The sequence below is a fragment of the Narcine bancroftii genome, chromosome 4 (assembly GCF_036971445.1).
Source record: "Narcine bancroftii isolate sNarBan1 chromosome 4, sNarBan1.hap1, whole genome shotgun sequence".
In the NCBI taxonomy this organism is placed as follows: domain Eukaryota; kingdom Metazoa; phylum Chordata; class Chondrichthyes; order Torpediniformes; family Narcinidae; genus Narcine; species Narcine bancroftii.
In genome coordinates, this window is record NC_091472.1 from 129706476 (window position 1) to 129728732 (window position 22257).

The 22257-nt window shown below is 37.4% G+C and overlaps 1 protein-coding gene and 1 long non-coding RNA gene across 5 annotated transcripts in view; one reads left to right on the plus strand and one right to left on the minus strand.

Moving 5' to 3' along the window:
- The window catches only part of LOC138761161 (uncharacterized), a 149172-nt gene that overhangs the window by 41996 nt on the left and 84919 nt on the right, over positions 1–22257 (minus strand). The gene's annotated exons all lie outside the window — the stretch shown is intronic.
- LOC138761152 (beta-crystallin B3-like) lies at positions 7759–22229 on the plus strand. Of its 2 annotated transcripts, none has more exons than XM_069932841.1 (7): positions 7759–8102; positions 8328–8376; positions 8651–8727; positions 11931–12049; positions 16306–16438; positions 19213–19355; positions 21908–22229. In XM_069932841.1, exons 3-7 carry the CDS (start codon positions 8659–8661, stop codon positions 22083–22085), a joined length of 642 nt encoding a protein of 213 aa, XP_069788942.1. In that variant the 5' UTR covers positions 7759–8102; positions 8328–8376; positions 8651–8658; the 3' UTR covers positions 22086–22229. The 2 variants fall into 2 exon arrangements, with proteins under 2 accessions (XP_069788942.1, XP_069788941.1); XM_069932840.1 differs by having other exon boundaries at positions 7759–8052.

Sequence of the window (22257 nt, forward strand, 5' to 3'; positions counted from 1 at the left end):
AGCATGGAGTAACTAATACAGTGACAGGAAACACAGATGTGTTCATATGGGAGTGGTATAAAGGGTTAGAAGAGAAATTACCTTTCTGATAAAATCAAAACATTTACCTGTTTTACTAGATTTAAACTTGCATCTTTATACAGAGCTTGCTGTGTTATAGCATTATAGTTTGGAATGCAGAGTGCATTAATCATTTTGATACTGTGTAGATTTGGTGAGGAAATTAGCACAGGTGAGGCCAACCACCCAAATATCGAGATTCCATCAGTATAACATTGAACTGAAAGAAACACTTCACAACTTCAGTTCTGACTATGCTTCAGAGAGGGCTAGGGATGGAATACCAATTTTTTTGAACATTGGATTGAAATGGCATCCAATTCGACATTCTCAAAACTTAAAAATGGAAATTTCTCAACCTATTTGAGTATGCCTCAGATTACTGAATTTCAAGAGCAATAAGTTACTAATGATATTTGACAAAATTATTGATTTTTCTACTGTCCAAATCAGTTAAATATACAAATTTTCTGAAAGTAATATTTTAATTCTGATTATCAGTACTCAAGACTGTGCACTTTGACTTTGGTAGGTAATTTAATAATGGATATGTGAGCTATAAACAAAAATATTTAATCAGACATCAACAGTGGAGTGAGAAATTGTTAAAATTTCACTATAATGAAGGTACAGAATGTAAAAAATGAACTGAAATTTCCAACCTGTATTACAATATTGAGAATTATCAAGAAGTTAATTTATGATTGAAAAGGACAGTAAATCACAAATGTTGAAATGGCGGGGTGATTCGATGGGCCAATGGCCAAATTCTGCTTCGGTTGTTCTAATTCCATTTTCAGTATTTCTCAGAAACAAAAGTGTTGAAAAATCTCAACTTCAGTGATCTATTTACTGGGCACATGATGCACAAAACAGACATATATCTTTGACATCTATTCAGAAAATGTTGCCTTCCAACAGAAATTAATCCATAGTACAAAATGATGCAGAACAAGAAAAAAGCAAACGAACTTGCTTTAAATTTCAATTAAAGGACCAACTTAAGTTTGAGTTCCAGATCCAGCGATGTTATAGTTGAGATTTCCTGTTCTCTTCCCCCACCCCCACCCCTTACACACACTTAGGAGTAGTAGAATCTAGAAGATGATACATTATTATCTAGTTACAGCCTTGGTTAAAGGATATGGTTTAAATGAAGTTTGTTCCAAACACCTTCTTCAAGCTTTGTAAATACAAACTATGGTGCAATTAAAAATTGTACTTTTTTGTGTAATTTAGTTTCATAAGCAATTAAATAAACTTCCTATTTTAGAATATATACTGTGAATAGGATGGTGATTCTCATGATTAGAAAAAGAATGGTCCAGCATCATGATCATTAGATATGAACAAAAAAATAGGAGCAAGAGTAGGCCATATGGCCTGTTGAGCCTGCTCTGCCATTCAATTAGATCATGGCTGGATGGCGGGTCTTTATGTTATATGGGTTCACTCCATGAGAATGACCTTACATTTTAGTATCCAACTGTTTCTTAAACTCAGTTTTTGCCCAAACATCTGATTTTTAATTTACAAGGCTTTGGAAGATTCCTTTTCCTACAGGTTTACAAGTCCATTTTTAGCATTTATAGAATCTGAAATATGTACATTTTCCACGTGCAATGCTTTGAGTATTTTCTGCATTCAATATAATCTGCCATTGTACTGCGCAGTCTTTTAATTTAAGTCAACAGAAACAATTAGAGGTTCCTCTAAATCCAGTCCCTCCATTTCCAGGTTCTTTACTTTCTGTTGCATATTTTAAAAAATATTTTATTTATTGTTTAAAAATAAGGCATACAATCAAATATAGAATAAATATATACATAATTTTCTCCCCTACAATTCCTTTCCCCACCCTCCTCTAACTACCTCAAAAGAAGATATAAAAGGAGTTAAACACATATAACAAACCGTTGCCATGTTTGATGCTAACCCCAACATGGGAGGAAAAAAACTACTACATGTTTAAACCTATATATTTTATATATGGGCTCCACATCTTAACGAAAAAGGAATAATTATTACGTAAATTATAAGTTATCTTTTCTATTGGAATAAAGGATCTCATTTCCATGTGCCATCTTTGAATACTCAACTCAATTTCATTTTTCCAAATAATTGCTAAACATTTTCTTGTCACAGCCATGGCTAATCTTATGAACGCAATCTGAAATTTATCTAATTTTAATTCTAAATTCAAGTTTTTAATATATCCCAATAAAAATACTAAAGGATCAAATGAAAGCTTAAAATTAAATAAGCCTTCCAAAAATTCCATAATTCTACTCCAAAAAGGCTTCACTGTCTCACACAACCATACTGAATGTAAAAAAGAACCAACCTGTTTACCACATTGAAAACACAAATCCAAATAAATAAACCAATATTTCCTTCACTTCTCAGGAGTTAAATAAAGCTGATGTATAAAATTATGTTGGACTAATCTGTATCTTACATTCACTAATTTAGTCATACTATCCTCATATATAGTCGTCCTGAGAAATTGAAATAGATAGATCCTTTTCCCACTGAATTCTCATTTTATAAACATCTGGTTTAAACATTTCATGTTGCAGTAAGACATACATCTCTGAAATAAACTCCTTTTTACCTCCTTCAGTAAGAAGGCTTTCAAATCTAGGTAACCTTAAAGTACGTCCAAAATTATCTAACAACATCGCCCAAATCTGATATTAAGTAAACAACGTATTTGAAGAAATTCCATATTTTTCCTTCTGTCTATGAAATTAAATAAAATACCCAGCTTCATAACAATCCTCCACCAATCTAATACCTCTCAGTTCCCAAGGTTTCATCGAAAAAGAAAAAAGCTTATTCTGATACAAATGAGTTTTTGCTGAAATTTTACCTTCAATCTCTATAGTATAGTTTTTCTGATACCAAAACACCATTAAACGTTTCAACACAGGTAAATTGTAATTTTACAAAACTTGAAGATTCCATTTATAAATAAATTGATTCATTCTTTGTTCATGAATCTGAGCCATTTCAATTTTAGCCATACCAAAGATTGACCTACTTCAAATATTCTATTAATAAATTTTAGTTGCACCGCATCATAATAATTTTGAAAGAGAGGTAACTGCAATCCTCCTAAAGCATATTTCCAAGTCAATTTTTGTAACAACATCCGCGCCAATTTACCATTCTATAGAAAAGTCCTCACTAACGCATTCAAATCTTTTTAAAATGTTTTTGCAATTTTACATGGAATCGATTGAAAATGTATACTGTATATGGGGAAAGATATTCATTTTAATACAATTTACTCAGCCTATTAAAGTTTTGACAATTCTATCCGCCAATTTAAGTCATGTTTAATTTTAGTCAATAATGGCAAATAATTAAATCATATAAATGATTGTAATTATTATCTACAGTTATTTCCAGGTATTTAATTTTATCAGACCACTTAAATTTTGCAACCTGCTTACAAGCTGAATAATCCGCCATTGCTAAAGGCATTATTTCATTCTTATCCCAGTTAACTTTATAACCTGACAATGTGCCATATTTCTCCAGTCATGCATAAAGATACCCCAATGATTTCATAGGTTGTGTTAAATATATTAAAACATCGTCTGCAAATAGATTTATTTTATGCTCATCTACATTCACCTCAAAACCTTTAATATTACCATCCTGTCTAATCATTTGAGCCAATGTTTCAATACCAATGCAAATAAAGCTGGTGACAAAGGACACCCCTGTCCAGTCAATCTAGATAATGTAAACAAGATATTTGTCCATTTGTCACTACCTTAGCTGATGGATTTTTATATAACGCCTTCACCCAACCAACAAAGAGTGGCCCTAATTTAAAATTTTCCAGTCCTTTAAATAAAAAACTCCATTCCACTCTATGAAAAGCCTTCTCAGCATCTAAAGCAACTATCATAGGTTGGTCGGGTTGCTCCTGATCAAAGAGATCAACTTTACAATATTATCCGCAGAATACCGATTCTTAATAAAACTAGCCTGATCTACATGAATCAACGTGGGTTAACTAAAACCTTAGCTACAATCTTACAGTCCACATTCAATAAAGAAATTGGTCTATAAGACCCTACTTTTAATGGGTCTCTATCCTTCTTAGGAATAACTGTAATCAGTGCTTTAGAAAAAGTCTGGGGGGAAAAAACACACTCAGTGGCCTGTTCCAAAACCTCCATCAATACTGGAAACAACAAATCTTGAAACTCTGTAAAAGTCTGAAGTAAAACCATCTTAATCTGGGAATTTCCCACTGGGCATCGAATGATCAGACAAGATCCTATTTTTATATTCAGCCTGAGTAAATCTATCTTGTAATTGTGCTGATACTAAAAATAAATCTATTCTAGAGTAGGAATCATGCCTAGCAGAAAAGAAAGAAAAGTATTTTTCTGTCAGATTCAACCTCCTCTAAATCTCTAACAAATTCATATCCTTCATCACCATTGACAACTATTTAGCCATCTTCATTTTACCTAGTATTTTTGGAGATTTATCCAATAAAGGATCCAAACAGAAATTAAAGTCACCACCAACCAACACATTATCATAAGCCTGATTTAAATTCAAAAAAGCTTCTGCCATAAAACAATAATCATCTACATTAGGAGCATAAACATTCATCAGAGTCCAAGGGTCCGAAAAAAATCCTACAATATTCTTGATAACTCCTATGTTTTAATCTGCCATGCTAAAACTTTGTGTGCCCGTTCACCAAACTCATAGCATTGTTTAATTTTTAATATGGCTTTTTCTGTCCTATATGTTTGTATTGTACCTTAGCTTTTTATTCTCCAAAAGTCTGTAGTCCTGTTCTTTGATTTTTTTTTCTAATTCTTTAATATCTTTCTCCAAACTGTTTACTTCTGCCATATGTTCCCTCTTAAGATTCTTTGGCTAGGATATAATTTGTCCCCTTAAATATGCTTTGAGTGTGTCTCATATCAGAAAACTATTGTTAGTTAACAGCAGATTAGTTTCAGAAAATATTTCTGCCTCTTTTTAAATTTGCAGAAGTCTTCTTTGAAGCAATGTAGTATTGAGACACCATCTGTATACATTCTTTTGCTTTTCCATTATTGCTATAGTTAATGTTAGTCGTGAGAGGTCTGATAGAAGCCTTGCTAGGTATTCTGTTTTCATCACTCTACTTTTTAACTGAAGAAACATTTAAAAAGTCAATCCCTTTTTGTGAATGGTGTACCCTTGAATAAAAGGAATAGTCTCTCTCTGTGGGATTTAATTGCCTCCATATATCGATAAGATTTAAATCCTTATATATGAAATTGTGGTTTTTTCTGCTTTCACCCTCATTACTGTTCTTGCAGATTTACCTAGTATTGGCTCCAAGCAAAAATTAAAATCACCTCCAACCAATATATTTTGTCTTCCCTTTGCTGTTTTTAAGAATATATCCTTCATAAAGGCTCCATTGTCATAATTTGGAACATAAATATTCATAAATGTCCATGCTTCTCCATAAATTTTACAATGTGCCATTACATACCTTCTGGCTTGATCAATTGAAGTGTCTTTTATTTACACTAGTGTATTTTTATTAATTAGAATTTCTATCTCTCTTGCCTTTGAATCAAAGGAAGATGATATTATTTGTTCTACCCATCCTTTTTTAAAATTTATAATTTTCCAATTTGGTAAGATGTGTTTCCTGCAAAAAGATTTCTTTTGATATGCCAAGGCCCATTTCCTCTTCACCGACCGTTTATTCCATTAATATTAAGACTAATAAACTTTAGTGTCTTATCCATACCATTTTTCAAACAAATATTGCAAAAGAGTCATTTCCCTTTTAAGAAACATACACATTTCCCCTTTAAGAAAAATACACACATCCCTAGTTCTGACAGTGACATTAACAACAGAACCCGGAAGCCCGCAAAAAACCCCGTGGAATCTTCTGAAGAGCCCCTCCCCTTTAGCGCCATCTTTTAAAACAGCTCCTCTCCCGGTGCCATTTCCCCCTTAAATCGGAGTTCGCACCCTGCTACTTTCTTCATCTCTTTCCTTTCTTTCCAGAGCTCTCCATGTAAATTTCAATGATTTTTCTTTTAGCAGTAAAATAAAATCAAATCAGTACTACTAAATATAAATTAAAAAAAGATACGTCTTTCAGTTCATCCCATTTTAAAATGATCTTTTCATTCTTCTCATCTGACAACTTTAATCTTTTCATAACTTTCTTAAAAATTCTTCCACTTCTTCGTTCTTGAAAATTTGTCAACTACCTTCTGAGACATCCACCTTCAACGTTCCTGGGTAAGTCATTGAATATTTAAAGTTTTTAGACCGCAGTTGACTCTACTTGATCAAATTCCTTTCTTTGTTTGACCAAAGTAGGGCTAAAGTCCTAAAAAAACATTACTTCTGCATTATCCACTACTAATGGGCCATTGTTATTTTTTGAACATTCATTTGCTACTCCATAGATTACATCCCTCTCCCAGTAATTTAAAAGTCTTACCAGGTCGTTGTTCACCGTTTTTCTGGGTCCAAGGGTCCGGTGAGCCCATTCAATTTGTAACTTTGCATTTAACTTGTTTTGTCCCAGCATTTGTGGGATCCACATTTCAAAGAAGCTCACCGGGTCTTTCCCCTCGATTCCTTCTCTCAGTCCAATGATTCTTACATTGTTACGACTCCTGAAATTTTCCACATGATCGATCTTGTCCATCAGTCCTTTTCTGACTGCGTCCTGTTTTTGCTTTTTATTCTGAGCCTCTAGCCCTGTCTTTTGTTTTGTCCAGCTCAGCCTCCACTTAAGTCATTCATTCTGTTAAATCTTCCACGATTTTAATTTGTGACATATTTTCCAATATGTGTCATTGCTGATTCAACACCCGTGCAACGAGTGCAAAAAGTTTCCATCTTGTTCAGGATGGAGGTGATATCTTGGGCTGATCTCCAGCTCTGCTGGATTCAGCCAGTCCCAAGCCACCTCCTTGGGCTTTCACTTGATGTTCCTGTTTCTTCAGTTTTTGTTTTGGTTGCCTTGGTCATTTAGTACTACTTTTATCCATTTTTGATGATAAAATTCTGTTTTTTGAGCTTTTTATGGTGAACCCTTTCAAAACAATTCTACTCAGATCCTCAGCATGGCCACACTCCATTTGAGTTTAGAACTGAATAATAGTCTAGTCCAAAAACTTATTTTCTGCTTTTCTAATCTACATGTTGACATAACTTGCCCAACAAAATATCAGCCAATGTTTTGAAGTGCTTACATTAAACGCTTCAGAGAAATTTCCACCCTGTGTAAGTAGGTAAGGTTGCCATCCCAACTATTTAATAATATTCAGCAAGCATCTGGAGTTCCCATTTTGAACTACACCCCGACAGGAGGAGTGATGGTCTTTTCCATTTCCAGGTGTAGAGAATTTGATGCTGACTTTCATTCACAACTATAGCAAATGGGGTTGCTGTACAATTACCACTCTTGCTGTTCTTGCACCTTGACACATGCTTTCACAGGCTAAGGCCTCCTGTCACATACTCCAAGAACCACTCCCTGCTTCTTTGGTCAGATCAGATGTGAAACCGGCCCAAGTCACCCCACTGCTTTGTTGTCTAATCTGATTCTCTGTTCAGTTTTTGAATTTATCCCCTCATTAAAGTCTGTCAGCGAGCATTAATGAAGTTGAGCGCTGAGTCCCAATGAAAGTGTGGATGCTAGCAGTTTGGGACAGTGCTGGTTTTTGGCAAGCTTGGTGCTGCTGGTTCTAAAATTGCTGACGAGGTTGCAGCTTCTAATCTTTCCAAATCACCGGACGAGTTGTAAATCAGGGGGTCTGGACCCTGTGGCCCTTGTCCATGCGGCTAACAATCAGATCGGATTATGCTCGCTTGGTTCTGCTGCGTCGGCTGACACTAAGTTGCGGGGGCCTTTAAATAGGAGGGCGGGTCAGGAGAAAGCAGCGGCCGCCCGGGAGGAACCTGTCGCCCAGCCGAGTTCACACGGTACCGGCAGTGATTCCGTCGCGTCTTGGCTGCACCTTTGTAGTTTTTGTGTAATTTGCTTCCTATCTGGTTTCACTATTTGCACTTCAATTTAACAAATACAGCATTTCCTAAAGATTCGGCATTCTTTAACAAATCATCTCCAACTTAGTGAAATGGACTTCAACTGTCGTGATTTCAGATTTTAAGAATCATTTAAATTTTCATTTATGAATCTGGGTTTTTTTTTGCAAAGTTGTGAGTTAAGATTTTCTCCAATTCTTGTATTTTGATAGAGGACTCGAGGAACAATCCAGCACTCAGTCCACTTGGACCCACAACTCGGTAACTTTTAATTCTGCTCTGACCGTGACCCAACTCACTGTGATGTGGGTTGATCCATATTTCGCACTAATTTTGATTAATTTCCCCCGTCTGCGGCAAATCGCAGAACTCGACAAGAAATGGGGATGGTTCGGGGCAAAGCGAGCTTTCATGCTCGGCTATTTACAGTCTCCGCGGTGGGAACTGGTCTTCAGGACCTCATTCAATTGGGCAGCTCGGGGTTCCAACTGTTGTTCCAGCGGCGATGGTCACTGCTTTCATTATATATTTTCAGGCCCTCTGATGGCAGCGCGACACAGCGAGCCAGACCAGAAGGCAGCTGGGAAAGACCCGAGTCCACCGGAGTACAAGGTACCGAACACCAGTTTTTTTACCACACGGGCTTGTTACCTCAACAAAAGTATCAAGTTTCACTGGTTGAAATTTGAACTGTTAAATGCAAAATTTAAGGGTACATTTTAAGAAGTATTTTGCAATCCCATAACCCAACCTTTCTTTCCCTATCTTCTCTTTTGATACCTAATTTGACCTTAAGTCAAGGTATCGCTTCTCTTCCCTATTAATTTCAGTCCACCAATTGGATGGGCTAGAGAGTAAAGATTGCCTGTCCAGTTGTCATTCCCACTTTTGTAGATTACAATTTCGGAAAGATGACAGACAAGATGTTTGAAGGAGGATGAGCAAATCATTAAAGCTCCTTGTATATTCAATCATGCTCCACAGCACAACAGGAATGTTTTTAAAAAAAACAGCCTTGGAGCCATTGTGACCCTTCCTCTCACTCTGTCATTCCATAATATTATGGTTGATCTATCACCAGATTATATTCCCACTCAATCCCATGGATTCCCAATTTGTACAAAATCCACCACTATTTCTTGAGGGGTTGGAACAACTAAGCACCCATGATTCCCTGAATAAAGGATTTCAGCTTCCCTTTGTTTCCGCAAGAATATTCAGCTCACACTTACATATCACAGCAGACTTCTGACTAATTCAACAGAAATATGTCTTAGCTACAATTAACTTTTAACCAATCATCTTGGAGATACACAGGTGATTGCAGAGGCTAGAACTGAAGCCAAATACAACCTGCTGGGGAACTCAGCGGGACAAGCAGCAGCAGTGTGAGAAAAAGAATGGCCGACATTTTGACCAAAAACCCTTATCAAGACCAATTAAATATAGTAGAGAAGCCAGTGTCCAGCCATCTCTTAACATTTAACCAGTCCTAATAAAAGGTCTTGGCTTTTACAGTGAGAATCACGTCTTGGAGAATGGTCAAAAAATTTGAGCCAGTTTTCATAAATAAAATTTGGAAACTTTGAATATAAATGCAAGGATTCCTTGTAAAGTTCAACCCCTGATTCCCAAAAAAAAGGAAATAAGATGCTAGGCTAAACAATTTGCTGGAGGATCTCAGAGTGTCAAGCTGCAGCAGTGGGTGAAAAAGAAGCATCATCATTTTTTAACTTAAGGAATCCTTGCATTTATATTCAAAGTTTCCAACTTTATTTTTGAAAACTCTGATAGAAATCATAAAATCTTTTTTTGTTTAATTTTTGATTTTACAGACTTGTGCTTTATGAACAATACAGAGATTAATCTTCCTCTTTTACAGTGCACTTTATATTGATTCATTTTTTCCCTTCCCCATCCTCTCTCCCACCCCAAATTAACAAAAGTAAACATATTAATTATTGAGAATAACAATGAAAATACATTAAAACAACATGACATAAAAAAGATTTAGTGGGGGGGGGGGGTGGGTGGAGGTGCTGCCCTTCAATGTTCTTTCTTCAATCTTGCATTCCGGGACTGGTGTGAGTCTACTATCCACTGTTCCTTTTAAAGAAAGGCATTGGGGAGATCCATCATACCTGCATTCCAAAGTACCGCAAGTATGGTTGCCACACCTTGACGAACGTGTCGTACTTCCTCCTCAGATTATGGGTGATTTTCTCCAGGGGAATACAGCTCTGCATCTCTTTGTTCCATTGTGCGGTGCTCAGCTGGGAGTCAGATTTCCAGGTAACCGCTACACATTTCCTGGCCACCACCAAGGCAACTTTTACAAATTGAATTTGGTATTTGGACAGTCTCCGACTCACATCCATGATATCCTCCAACAGGAACAACGCTGGGTCCTGTGGATATTCCATCCCTGTAATTTTCTGCAGAATGTTCCCTAGTTCTACCCAAAAGGGTCTCACCTTGGTTAATAGCCAGGTTGAATGTACAAAGGTTCCAGTCTCCAGACCACATCCAAAGCCCAATTCTATTATCTCTGACTTTACCTTATGCAAATTTTTATGGCAGGAGGTATAGCTGGTGCAGGAAATTACCTTTTTTTTATGTAGTAGGTAGGAGACAAGCACAGAAGCTGACAACTAAATTTGACCGCTTCACAGGGAAGGGGGATTCTTTGAGTAGAGTACCAAGGGGGCCATAGCCAAAAAAAAGGTTGGAATGGCTGGTCTAAGGTATCTATCTAAGGCATTGTAGAACTGTCGTGTGACTTCTTCTACCTTGTGTTGTAATCCTTTAAAAGATAAACATTCACATCTATATTTTCTGTTCAAAATTTATGCATGTGAACTTGTGGCTGCCAATGCTTTTATATTTTAGTAAATATTGGAGTCTATCCTTTCAGGCTCAAAGTGAATGACCATGCTTACTCACAGAGGATTCCATTTGCCATAGTTTTGCCTCAAACAAGTAAAGTCTCTTTGTAATTTAATGCTTTCATCTAAAAGGTCCTTTATCTCCAGGTCATCACCAAACTTGAATAAGATATTTCTTTCAATCTAAATTGTTGGGTGCACAATGAATAGTTGCAGCTCCAATAAGGATCATGAGGGACTCTAGTGGTCAAAAACAGCCAAATTGAATATTTGGCCATTATCCTAACTGTCTGCCTCTAGCCTTTCAAGGAAATGGTTTCTTAAGAATACTGAAATAGAATTGGAAGGGAAAACTTCTTGATATCAAAAATTGTGAAGGATAATCCATCAAATGATGTGGCAGGTGAGGCAGAAGGGCAGGGTACCCTGTCTTTGCTCTGGCCGAGAGAGAGCTGAGTTGTGGAAAATATTTTATAGTAGGGGGCTCTGTTTTTCCATGATAGAGCAGAAGCTAAAGTAAAGGCAAAAGTAAGACAACTTAGACACCTGTGTGGAAAATCTCCTCATCGGATGGAGGAACTGGGAGAATAAAATGTAGTTTAAAAAGCTGGGGGAGTGACCAACCTTCTTTACAAGCCCACAAATAGAGATAGAGACTAAAAATTCCAGGAAAGGAAGAGCCAGAGATGGACCTTGCAGGGTAACAATTAACTGCAAAAGTAACGATTGATTTTTGATTCCACACAAGTGTGGGAAGTAATACTAATGCAGTGGGGAAAAAGGGAGCCCGACTAACAAGAACTATTCCACATATCTATTCTTCAATGGGTCTAATAATTCCTCATTTTCACTTAAAATACCAAGGGCTTATTAAGACAATCCTGGTTGTTTCACAGTAAAATAACCTATTTTGCTTTAATGCCTCTTAAGCTCACAATTTATGAGCTTGAGAATTTTCAGGGACGCAAGGCTGAGTTTACAGGAGAATGTTTGAACTTGGAAGATAAAGGATTTGAAAAAGTTGGATCAATCCATGTGGAAAGTGGTCCGTAAGTAAATCAATCCATTTGAATAGATGTGAAAGAATAGGGATAGTCCATTCTTAGGCAGATTGAAAGGATACAAGGAAAAGCTAATGGTTATTGGGATCAAAATAATGTTTGTCAGGCAAAATACAGCTCTTTTATTTCTCAAGATATCAAGATTTCTGCTTTTGGAATTTTCTGGATTTCTTTTGTCTCTATATAACAGTTTGTTAAATTTGAAACTTTATGCTCTCATAACTAAATACCAGAGGATGTGGAAAAAAACATGAACAATGGTTGCATTCAAAAGATATTTAGATAGGTGCATGGGTACGAAAGGTTTAGAGCAGTAGTTCTCAACCTTTTTCTTTCCACTCACATACCACTTTAAGTATTTCCTATGTTATCGGTGCTCTGTGATTAGTAAGGAATTGCTTAAGGTGGGAAGGGAAGGTTGAGAATTACTGCTCGTGACCCAATTGTTACTGAAATATTTTGCTTGAGAAAAATTGCCATTGGCCCACTTCCTTTGGAGTTATGAAACCATGCATATAATAAGTCCACCCACATACCACCTTAAATAATCCCTTACTGATCACAGATCACCTATGCCATAGGGAATAATTAAAGTGGTATGTGAGTGGAAAGAAAAAAGTTGAGAACCACTGGTGTCGAGCCACACACAGGGAAGCAAGACCAGCGTGATCAGGTTGGACAAGATGGACAAAAGAGCCCTTTTCTGTGCTGTAGAACTTGGAAGTCTATGATTCTAAATTAATGAGGTTTTCTATCCAAACTGCAGTAAGAGCATATGTGCTCCATGCCACATTCTTGAGCTTAGAACATTTGGAGAAATTGTACCTTGGGCATTCAGTAAGGCCAAGGTACAAATGCAGTGTAAATTAATTCTGCAGATTGGTGACTAATTGCAAATATAAGTTAATTCTGCAGATTCAATGGTTTCAAGGTATAGTACCTGAAAAAGAATTAACAGAGTAGTTAAGCTTCTGCTACAGAACATACCAATCTAGAACAGGTCCCTTGGCCAAAATATTGTGCTGATCTTATGACCTATTCAAACAACTGCCTAGAATTTCCCTTCTGCACAACCCTCCATTTTTATTAGTTCCATGTACCTATCTATGAAGAAGATGCTGTCTGAAGCAGATGCTTTGGATAGATAAAAATTGTAGTATAGCAACAATAGTTGTTCTTAAGTACCAGTAACATTTGAAATTGTACTAATTTGTTGCTGCACATGGGCACACAATTCTTTTGCTTATGCAAAGAAAAACAAAAATCTGCTGGGTGAATTCAGGGCAGCATCCACAGAGGGAAATGAACGGTTGACATTTCGGGTCAAAATCCTGCTTCAGTATTAATGGGAGGTCGAGGGGACAGTGGCTGATAGATGGACCAAAGAGAGAAGAAAAATAACTGACAGGGAATAAGACGGAGTCAAATTGCGGGAAGGCAAAGGTAGAGGAGATTGGTGATAGAAGGGAGAAATGTGCTCTGAAGGAAATAGTGGGAAAGGGGTGATGGGTAGGTTGAGAGGGTGGGGAAAGAGAAAGCAACTAGGAAACAGGGACTGCAGGGTTTGTTGGGGGTCTGGAAATAAGAGCATGCACGAGAGGATCTAGGTGGATAAGGAAGAGAGAATGGGACTAAAGAGTAGTGCCCACCTTGAAATTGGAGAATTCAGTGATTATCATGAACAAGGAAGGAGATGGAAGATGGGCAGAATTAGAGGGAGAGTGGTCCATCTTGCACTTTCTTGTATGGATTCAGTGTGACCTGCTGGAGTTCCACCAGCAGTTTATTCTATCTCTTGTTCCTCAATTCTTTTGCTTCAGGTGATCTAGCAAAGGTGAGGCTCTTTCTTGTGTCCAGGTGTTTGTGGATTTAGAATATACTGAGATGAGATCAGCGGCAGGAGATGAATATCCTTAGAGTTTCAATATTCCATTTGGGAGATCTATTCAAGATTACACAGATATAGACTGCAGAAAATGGAAAATTGAATGTAACATTTTTGAAAGTTCCCACTCTTGTTTTGGTCTCAGAATCATTTTAATTGGTCAAGGGTAGATCAACAAAGGAGCTGAAGAGATTTTACAAACCATTTAATTTAGAGAGTTACTGCCGTCAATTTTCCTCAGCAACTAAAGGCCTTTTTTATGCATTAAAGATGACTCATTGTCTGGTCCAACCTGCTTTCAATTGTTTGTCAACAACACTAAATAGTACATTTTCAGCAAAATACTGTTACAGATAGTAAACTGTGAGGCCTAAAATAGAAACAATTGAATATCGCTCCATCCTGCTTCAACATCCTGCTTCTGAAGAAGGTTCAGATTGTCTTCAAACTAAGAGCTACAAGTAATGTCACAAATATTTCCATCACTCCATTCAACAGAAGATTACAATATTTGCCTTTACCATTATATTCTTATCATCTATAATCCTTTGTTGTTGCTACTCCTGTTGTTGCCTTCTACAACCATGAATCACAATCGTTACCGGCTCTGATACTTCCACCCCATCCCAATCGCTACTGCAAATAATTGGAAAATGCTGGGAGAATCAGAGAATAAGTTAAATGAACTGATTTCCGTGATGGTGCAAGGCCAGAATAGTTAAGAAGGCTTGTGGTATTCTGGGCTTCATTGATCAGGGGAATGAGTTCAAGAGTCATGAGGTAATGTTGCAGCTCTATAAAAATCTGGTGAGACCACACTTGTAATATTGTGCTCAGTTCTGGTTACTTCATTACAGGAAGGAGATGGAAGCTCTGAAGAGGGTGCAGAGGAGATTTACCAGGACATTGTTTGAATTGGATAAAGTGTCTTATGAGGCAAGGTCAACAGCACTAGGGTATTTTTTCTTTGGAGCAAAGAAAGATAAGAGGTGACTTGATAGAGATCTACAAGGTAATGTGAGGCATAGATAGGTGGACAACTAGTAGATATTTCCCAGGGTAAGAGTAACCAGAGGACATCTGTACAAGGTGAGGGGAGGAAAGTTTAGGGGAGACATCAAGGCTGTTTTTTTTCCCCACAGAGAGAACTGAGTGCCTGGAATGCATTGCCAGGGCTGGTGGTAGAGGCTGGTTCCATAGGGACATTTAAAAAATACCCTTAGACAAGAAAAAGAGAGGGTTATGGGGGTGAGGGATAGAAGGTTCAGTTTGTTGAGTAGAATTATATAGGTCCTCATGACGTATTGGCCAGAAGGGCCTGTACTTAAATGTTCTGTCAGTTATGTAGAGTGCAGATGCATGCTATGTTTAATGAACTATTCCTTTCAAAACACTAAGCTGTCCAGCAATTTCAGTACATTAGGAGAATCCCATGTTCAAAACTTGACTGGTGACTTGTGTTGTGATTTCAGATTTATTGTCAAAGTACATACATCAAATGCAACCCTGAGATTATTTTTCCTGCAGGCAAGCAGAATTACCACTTACTGGCAGTGCAAAAAAACTGTACATAACATACTCGTGCAAACAAATAAAGAAATGTAAACATAATGAAGTAAACAAACAGACTGTGCAATACAGAGGGCATAACATATAAATAAATTGGAAAAGTAAGAATCCTTAAATGAGTCCTTGACTGAGTTTGTTGTTGAGGAGTCTGATGGTGGAGGGGTAGCAGCTGTTCCTGAACCTGGTGGTGCGAGTTTTGTGGCACACAGTCTCTGTGTGTGTGTTTTCTAATTGTCAAGTGAGAAATGCCTGCTCATGGTGACTTCCTCTATGATCTTGATTAAATAGATTGTGTGATTCAGAAAACTGGCTGAGATTATGATACTCCAGCAAGCCACAGCACTTGCAAGGCATGAACAAAATTATTTTTCCCTGAAGCTAATTTATGGCCCAAGTTTATAAAATATTAATACACAGCTTCTGTTTGACAAAGATGTTATTATCACTTTGGCTAATTGTTGCTGGAACAATGGTGGGAGGCTCATCTCCTCAATCAAATTTTATCTACAGTAAAAACCTTCAGTATGGGGATTGGTAGATGCCTGATAAGTGAATTTGCCAGTTGCTTGAGATTGCATGTTTTATGATTGGTGAACTAACTGCTAGGGGTGTTAATTTTAAGCTTTCATATTTTGTACCTATTTATTTTATCTAATTTTTTTGCCAGATGCTTGAGGCTAATGGTTGCTTGAATTCTGAATAATGGGGATTTTACTGTACTTGTTTAAGATGTGATATCTCTTGAGCTACATCCTGTTGTGATTAGCCATTGTTGGTTTTTTGATTCCAGGTGGGTGGGTTTTGAGCGACAGAGGTTCAGTGGTGAACAGTTTGTTTTGGAGAAAGGCGAATATCCACGATGGGACACTTGGTCTAACAGTCACAGCAATGATAGAGTGCTGTCACTTCGACCACTCCACATTGTAAGTAGATTATTTTTATTTTTCACATCCCAGAGAGAGATATGCAGTTAATAGAGAGAAAGTAAATCGTAGAATGAGAGTTAACTGTAAAAGGGGGAAACAAAATCCATAAAAATTCAAAATGGAGTACAATTTATGAGAGCTGCCTCACAGAAGATAGTGAGGAGTAGATGCTGTGAAGTAGCAAATATAAAATTAGAAAGGGAGAATAACTAAACTAGGTGATATAAAAGGTACTTAATGACTGACAGAGGGAAACTGACAATGAAAGGTTATGAAAGGAAGTCCTGCATAGTACAAAAAATGTTATTTCCAGACATTGGAAGACCAACCAAACAATACATTTGGTTTGGAGCAAATGCAGTTGTAAGAGAGAATTTTCCCTGCACAAGAAGAGGTGGGCAACCAGAGGCACAACTTCCCCTCTCCAAAATCATGAAAACAATTTGTACACCATATGATTACAGATGTGAGTACAGATATTTCCACCAACAGTAAGCAAACAAGTCAATGGTCAGAATTCACAACCCACACGCGTGAAAGGTAGAACAATTCCCTGATGCCTCATTCATGAAATATCCAATTACACAGAGTGCATGATTGGTGATAAATAAGCAGAAACTGGTAATACTTTACTCCTGAATCAAAGACAAAATCTAAATTTACTTTTGATGAGGGAGTAAATATGTACAGACTATGATACGATTCAAAAATGACCTGTGCATACCAACAGATCCCAGAACAAATAAGCAGATTTCTTGACTTCTCATTTTTATGCAACAGTCACAAATTTTAAAATACTTTTTTTCTATGTAGTTCTCATTTTTAGCTGCTGTAATTGCTTAATTCATGCAAATTTTCATTTTCCCATCCTCATTTTCTAAATCCTACCTCAATTGCAATAAAAGGAAACCAAAATGCTGGTAAAACTCAGCAGGTCTGCCAGTATCTGTGGAAATCACAATGTTTTGTCCAATAAAGGATCACAAATCTAAAACTAAGACTGCTGCCTGAACGGAGTTCCACGAGTATTTTCCGTTCTTGCTTCTGATTACAGGTACCAACATTTGCAGTTTATTTTGAGCTTCCTACTTCTATTGGTTGTGAAAAAGATTTCAGATATTGAAGATAAGGATTACGCACTTGTGCACAGAATTCATCCAACTGTATTGATGCTTACAAATTAATTTTTAAACATGTAGGATCTAATGGTCCTACAAACAGCAGGGGGGAGAAGGAGTAAATATTTTTGAAGCTTATGCAATTGATGTTCACCTGCAATTAGCCTCTTTTTAAAAAAAAACACATAATCAAATGAACAGGGACAGAGGCATTTATACAGAGATGCACACAAAGAAAATCTGATGACAATACAATAGAAATGTACCCTTAACAAAAGGAAGAGACACTTGCAGTTAGATATGGTGAAGGATAATATAGAGAGAAGGAAAGATATTATATAAGTAATTCAGTTGCATATGGAGCAAGGAAAGGGATGCATATCTACAGTGCCAAAGAGAAAGACACCTGAAATTGAGTTACTGGAAAGCAAAAATAAATGGCACAGATAGCTACATTTGGAATAGGGACTGAGGAAGAAAGTTGTTAATGGATGGACAAATAAACAGTGGGAAATAGGCAAAATACCAGATGCAAGAGTACAGAATAAATAATCTGTGGTCCAATTGCCCAAAAGGTGTGGCTTCCAAGAGAATCTGGGATAAATGAAATAGCTTGTACCACATCTGAAATTTTCACAAAATTAGGTTCAACTATCAAAAGATAATCTTTTGGAGATATCGTCCTTTCAATTATGAAATAGCAAATTACAAGAGTTAATTAGCAATGTAAAGGAAAATGTCACATGATCCATTGCCCTGATCCTCAGCTGATCCTTACTAGGAGAAGAAACACCAATGTGATTATAATTCCAGGCTGTCAACATCTCCGAGGATCTGGTCTGGAGCCTCCACGTTGATGCAATCACAATGAAAGCTCACCAGTGGCTACACTTTGTGAGGTGTCTGAGGAGATTCGGTATGTCACTGAAGACTCTTGTAAACTTCTACAGGTGTACCGTGGAGAGCGTTCTGGCTGATTGCATCACTGCCTGATATGAAGGCGCCAACTCTCAGGACAAGAATAAACTCCAGAGGGCTGTTAACTCAGCCTGCGACATCACAGTCACCAGACTTCACTCCATCGAGAACATCTACATGAGGCAGTGTCTTATAAAAGCAGCCTTTATCCTCAAAGACCCCCACCACCCAGCCCATGCCCTCTTCACTCTGGTACCGTCGGAGAGAAGGTACAGGAGCCTAAAGATGAGTACTCAACAACACAAGGATAGCTTCTTCCCTGCTGCCATCAGATTCATGGATAATTAATGAACCAAAGACATTGCCTTACTTTTTGTGCATTATTATTTTATTTTTTATAGTAATGATGGTTATAATATGAATGTTTGCTCTGTGATGCTTCTGCAAAAAAAACAAATTTCGTGACTTGTTCATGACAATAAATTCTGATTCTGATTAAGATTCTCAATCCCATCCATAAATCTCTTAACAGGCTGCAGCTATCTTTTAATCCTCTCTACCAGACTTCCCAGCTTTAGCACAGATAAGGACTGTAACTAGTTCATGAGCAGCTCTTACAGCAATCAGACACAACTTCTCCTGCAGTCAATAACAGCAAGTTAGTGAATTGGGAGTGAAATCAATAATGTGTTACAAGCAATATATGCTACTCTATGCTGTTTTATTTTCTTTTAGGATGGTGATGGACACAAGATCAATCTCTTTGAGAATGCTGGCTTTCAAGGAAGGAAGATGGAAATTGTGGAAGATGATGTTCCCAGTCTTTGGGCTCATGGATTCCAGAATAGAGTAGCCAGCATCAAAGCCATCAATGGAACGTAAGATGGCCGTGGTCCATTTAAAAGACTGAAATTTATTTTTACATTCTCATTTTACCTAATTGAAATAGCACCGAGACCAAGTACATTTCTTGCTGTGTGTCTCAAAAAAATGTGTAACTCACTTCTCTAAAACTACTTCTGACATTCCCACATTTCTATGTTCAGCTTGAGCCATAGCTTTAGAATCATAATCAGTGATAAATGCAATTAATTATGCAAACAAATAATAGCCTGGACCAAAGTGAACAACCAATTAATGTAGTTCTTTTTTTTTAAGTGAGGCACTCTTGCATAAAAAATGAAGTAAGTGCTTCCAATGTTGCTGAGAATCCTGTACAAGATCATGAGATAAACCAAAATAATTGATTTTATAGATCACTGATTTTTTTTTTAAAGAAAGATTGATAGAAATCAGTCAGGATGGGTGAAGCAATGCAAAATCTGGCCATGACCCATTTGTTCCCCAGAGTTTACTTCCATTTGGGCCTTTGACAGACATGTGCAGTAGCCTTGCTAAACATGCAAAATGAGGTTCTGTGTCCATTGAAGAACCTCTGTTGCAAATGACTAAGCAGCAGATATCAGTCAACATTTGTCAGGAACAGTGTTCCAATAATTAGTTTTTGAAATAAAAACTATTCCACAAGGCTTCACACTCATCTGTTTTAAGTGTACTGCTCAACCTTCTCCCAACTAAAGTAGTCAAGTCTCCAGTGTAGGTCAATCTCCAGGCAAGTCAAGAGCATTTTAAAACAGAAAAACCTGTTTATTAGGTGTAGAATTATTGGTGTTGGAATAATAATTGAGAAACCATCCAATGAAAAAAAAATCTCTCCTCATCTGCTTAGTGATCATATACAAATGTGGCCACATTTACTCCTGAGCAATCTATATCTTTGGAATGTACACTTGCCATCCATTGCTCAATAGAAACAAACCAACAGGTTACATCTGAATTGGTTACACTTTCTTACTGCCACATTGGTTGGCTATTCATTCAAGATCCCACCTTTAATTGCCATCCATAAAGTTCAATAAAGAAAATGAAAAGCATTTTAAAAATTACATCAAAATTCTAGGTAATACATTTCCAAACTGTGCCCAATTGGCTTGTTATCAGTGATTATTTAATATGAGTATTGAACAGGATCACAAATTTATAAATGTGTGAAGTTCTTCACTAACAAAGATGGCAGTTTTTAAACGTTTTGTTTCAAGAAATATGTATATGGGAGATACTAAAAAACAAAAGGACCAATTTGAGAATCAGGTACTTCTATCAAGAACACAAGAGATTAGAAGCAGGAGATAGTCACTGTTCCTCAAGATTGCCCCTCCATTCACTATAATCATGGGTGAACTGTCCCAGCTTTAATTCCTCTTCTGTGTCAATCACCCTCATTTCCCCAATCTTTCAAAAAATTAACATCCTTTTTAAATACCCTCAACAATCTATTCCAATCTTTCAAAAAATTAACATCCTTTTTAAATACCCTCAATGATCTATTCCAATCTTTCAAAAAATTAACACCCTTTTTAAATACCCTCAATGATCTAGTTTGTGAGGAGGAGAAGGCTGCTGACAGGGAATGCTTCAAGCTACAATAGTCAAACCTCTGGGAAGAAGTTAGTATTTAAATAATGGTAAGGTTCCTGGATACAAGGAATATGAGCATGAACTTTGAATAGGAAGTTCTTCAACATGACTCACTCAAGGATGTGAAAATGTTGAATGTTATCTCAATTATTCAGAAAAAGGTATAAATAATATTGTAAAAACACAGAAATGCTGCAGGAACTCAGCAGGTCTCGCAGTGTCCATATGAGCTAAAGATATATTACCAGCATTTCAGACTTGAGCCCCTCTTCATGGTGTGAGCAAAAAACAGGCAAGGGGCCTATATTGAAAAGCTGGTGGAATGGGAGGGGAGGAGTACAAACCAACAGAAAAATGGTGTTAATTGGATATGATAAGAGAACAGGTGAGAATTGATAGATTGAGAGAGTTGTTTTTGGCTCTGAAGAAAGTCTGAGGAAAAAGTGGAGAGTGAGAGAGACAGAGCTGGAGGAAAGGAGACAATATTACGATAGGAGAATGCTAAAGGAAGCCAGAGGTTGATGTTCATGCCACCTGGTTGTATGGTGCCCACACAGAATATGAGGTGTTGTTCCTCCAATTTGTGAGTGGTCTCAGTCTAGTAGTGCATGAGACTATGGACATGTCGGCAAGGGAATGGGGTGGGGAATTGAAATGACTTGCGACTGGGAGACCCACACTATTGCATTGGACAGAGCCAAGGTACTCAACAAAGCGATCTCCCACTCTGCATCCAGTCTCTCCGATATAGAGGAGACCACAATGTGAGCTCCAAATGCAATGATGACCCCTGCAGATTCACAAGTGAAGTGTTGCTTCACTTGCAAGGGCTCTTTGGGACCCTGAATGGTGGTGAGAGTGGAGATCTGGGTGCAAGTGGAACACCTCCTTCAGTTAAGGGTAGGTGGCAGAGAAGTGAGGAGAATTAATATTGAGTTTTGTGATCATACAGGTGGGTGGGATACCAATACCCAGGTTACAGAGGACGGCAGTACATCTTCGAAAAGGCAGATTACAAGCATTGGAATGAATGGGATTCCAACCAGCCGCTGATCCAATCTATTCGCCGTATCAAAGATAAGCAGTGGCACAAACAGGGCTGTTTCCAGGACACAGTACCAAGCAGCTGAAGGAGACGTGAACATGATATGAAGCAGGAGGTCAAGGCAAGGATTTATGCAAAGAGGAGGAGGATGAAGTAGAATAGAATTTTACCTTGCCTTTCATTCCTGTAAAATTAATACTACTGCAAATAAAATGGAGACTAACAGTAACCATTTCATGCATTTGTTTTTCCTCTTT

What these genes read in the sequence shown, in the direction of transcription:
- LOC138761152 (XM_069932841.1), top strand. Translation starts at nt 8,659, where the DNA reads ATGGCAGCGCGACACAGCGAGCCAGACCAGAAGGCAGCTGGGAAAGAC. An exon ending in ATCCATGTGGAAAGTGGTCC is followed by an intron (nt 12,050 to 16,305) that starts GTAAGTAAATCA and finishes TTTTGATTCCAG; the next exon opens with GTGGGTGGGTTTTGAGCGAC. An exon ending in CACTTCGACCACTCCACATT is followed by an intron (nt 16,439 to 19,212) that starts GTAAGTAGATTA and finishes ATTTTCTTTTAG; the next exon opens with GATGGTGATGGACACAAGAT.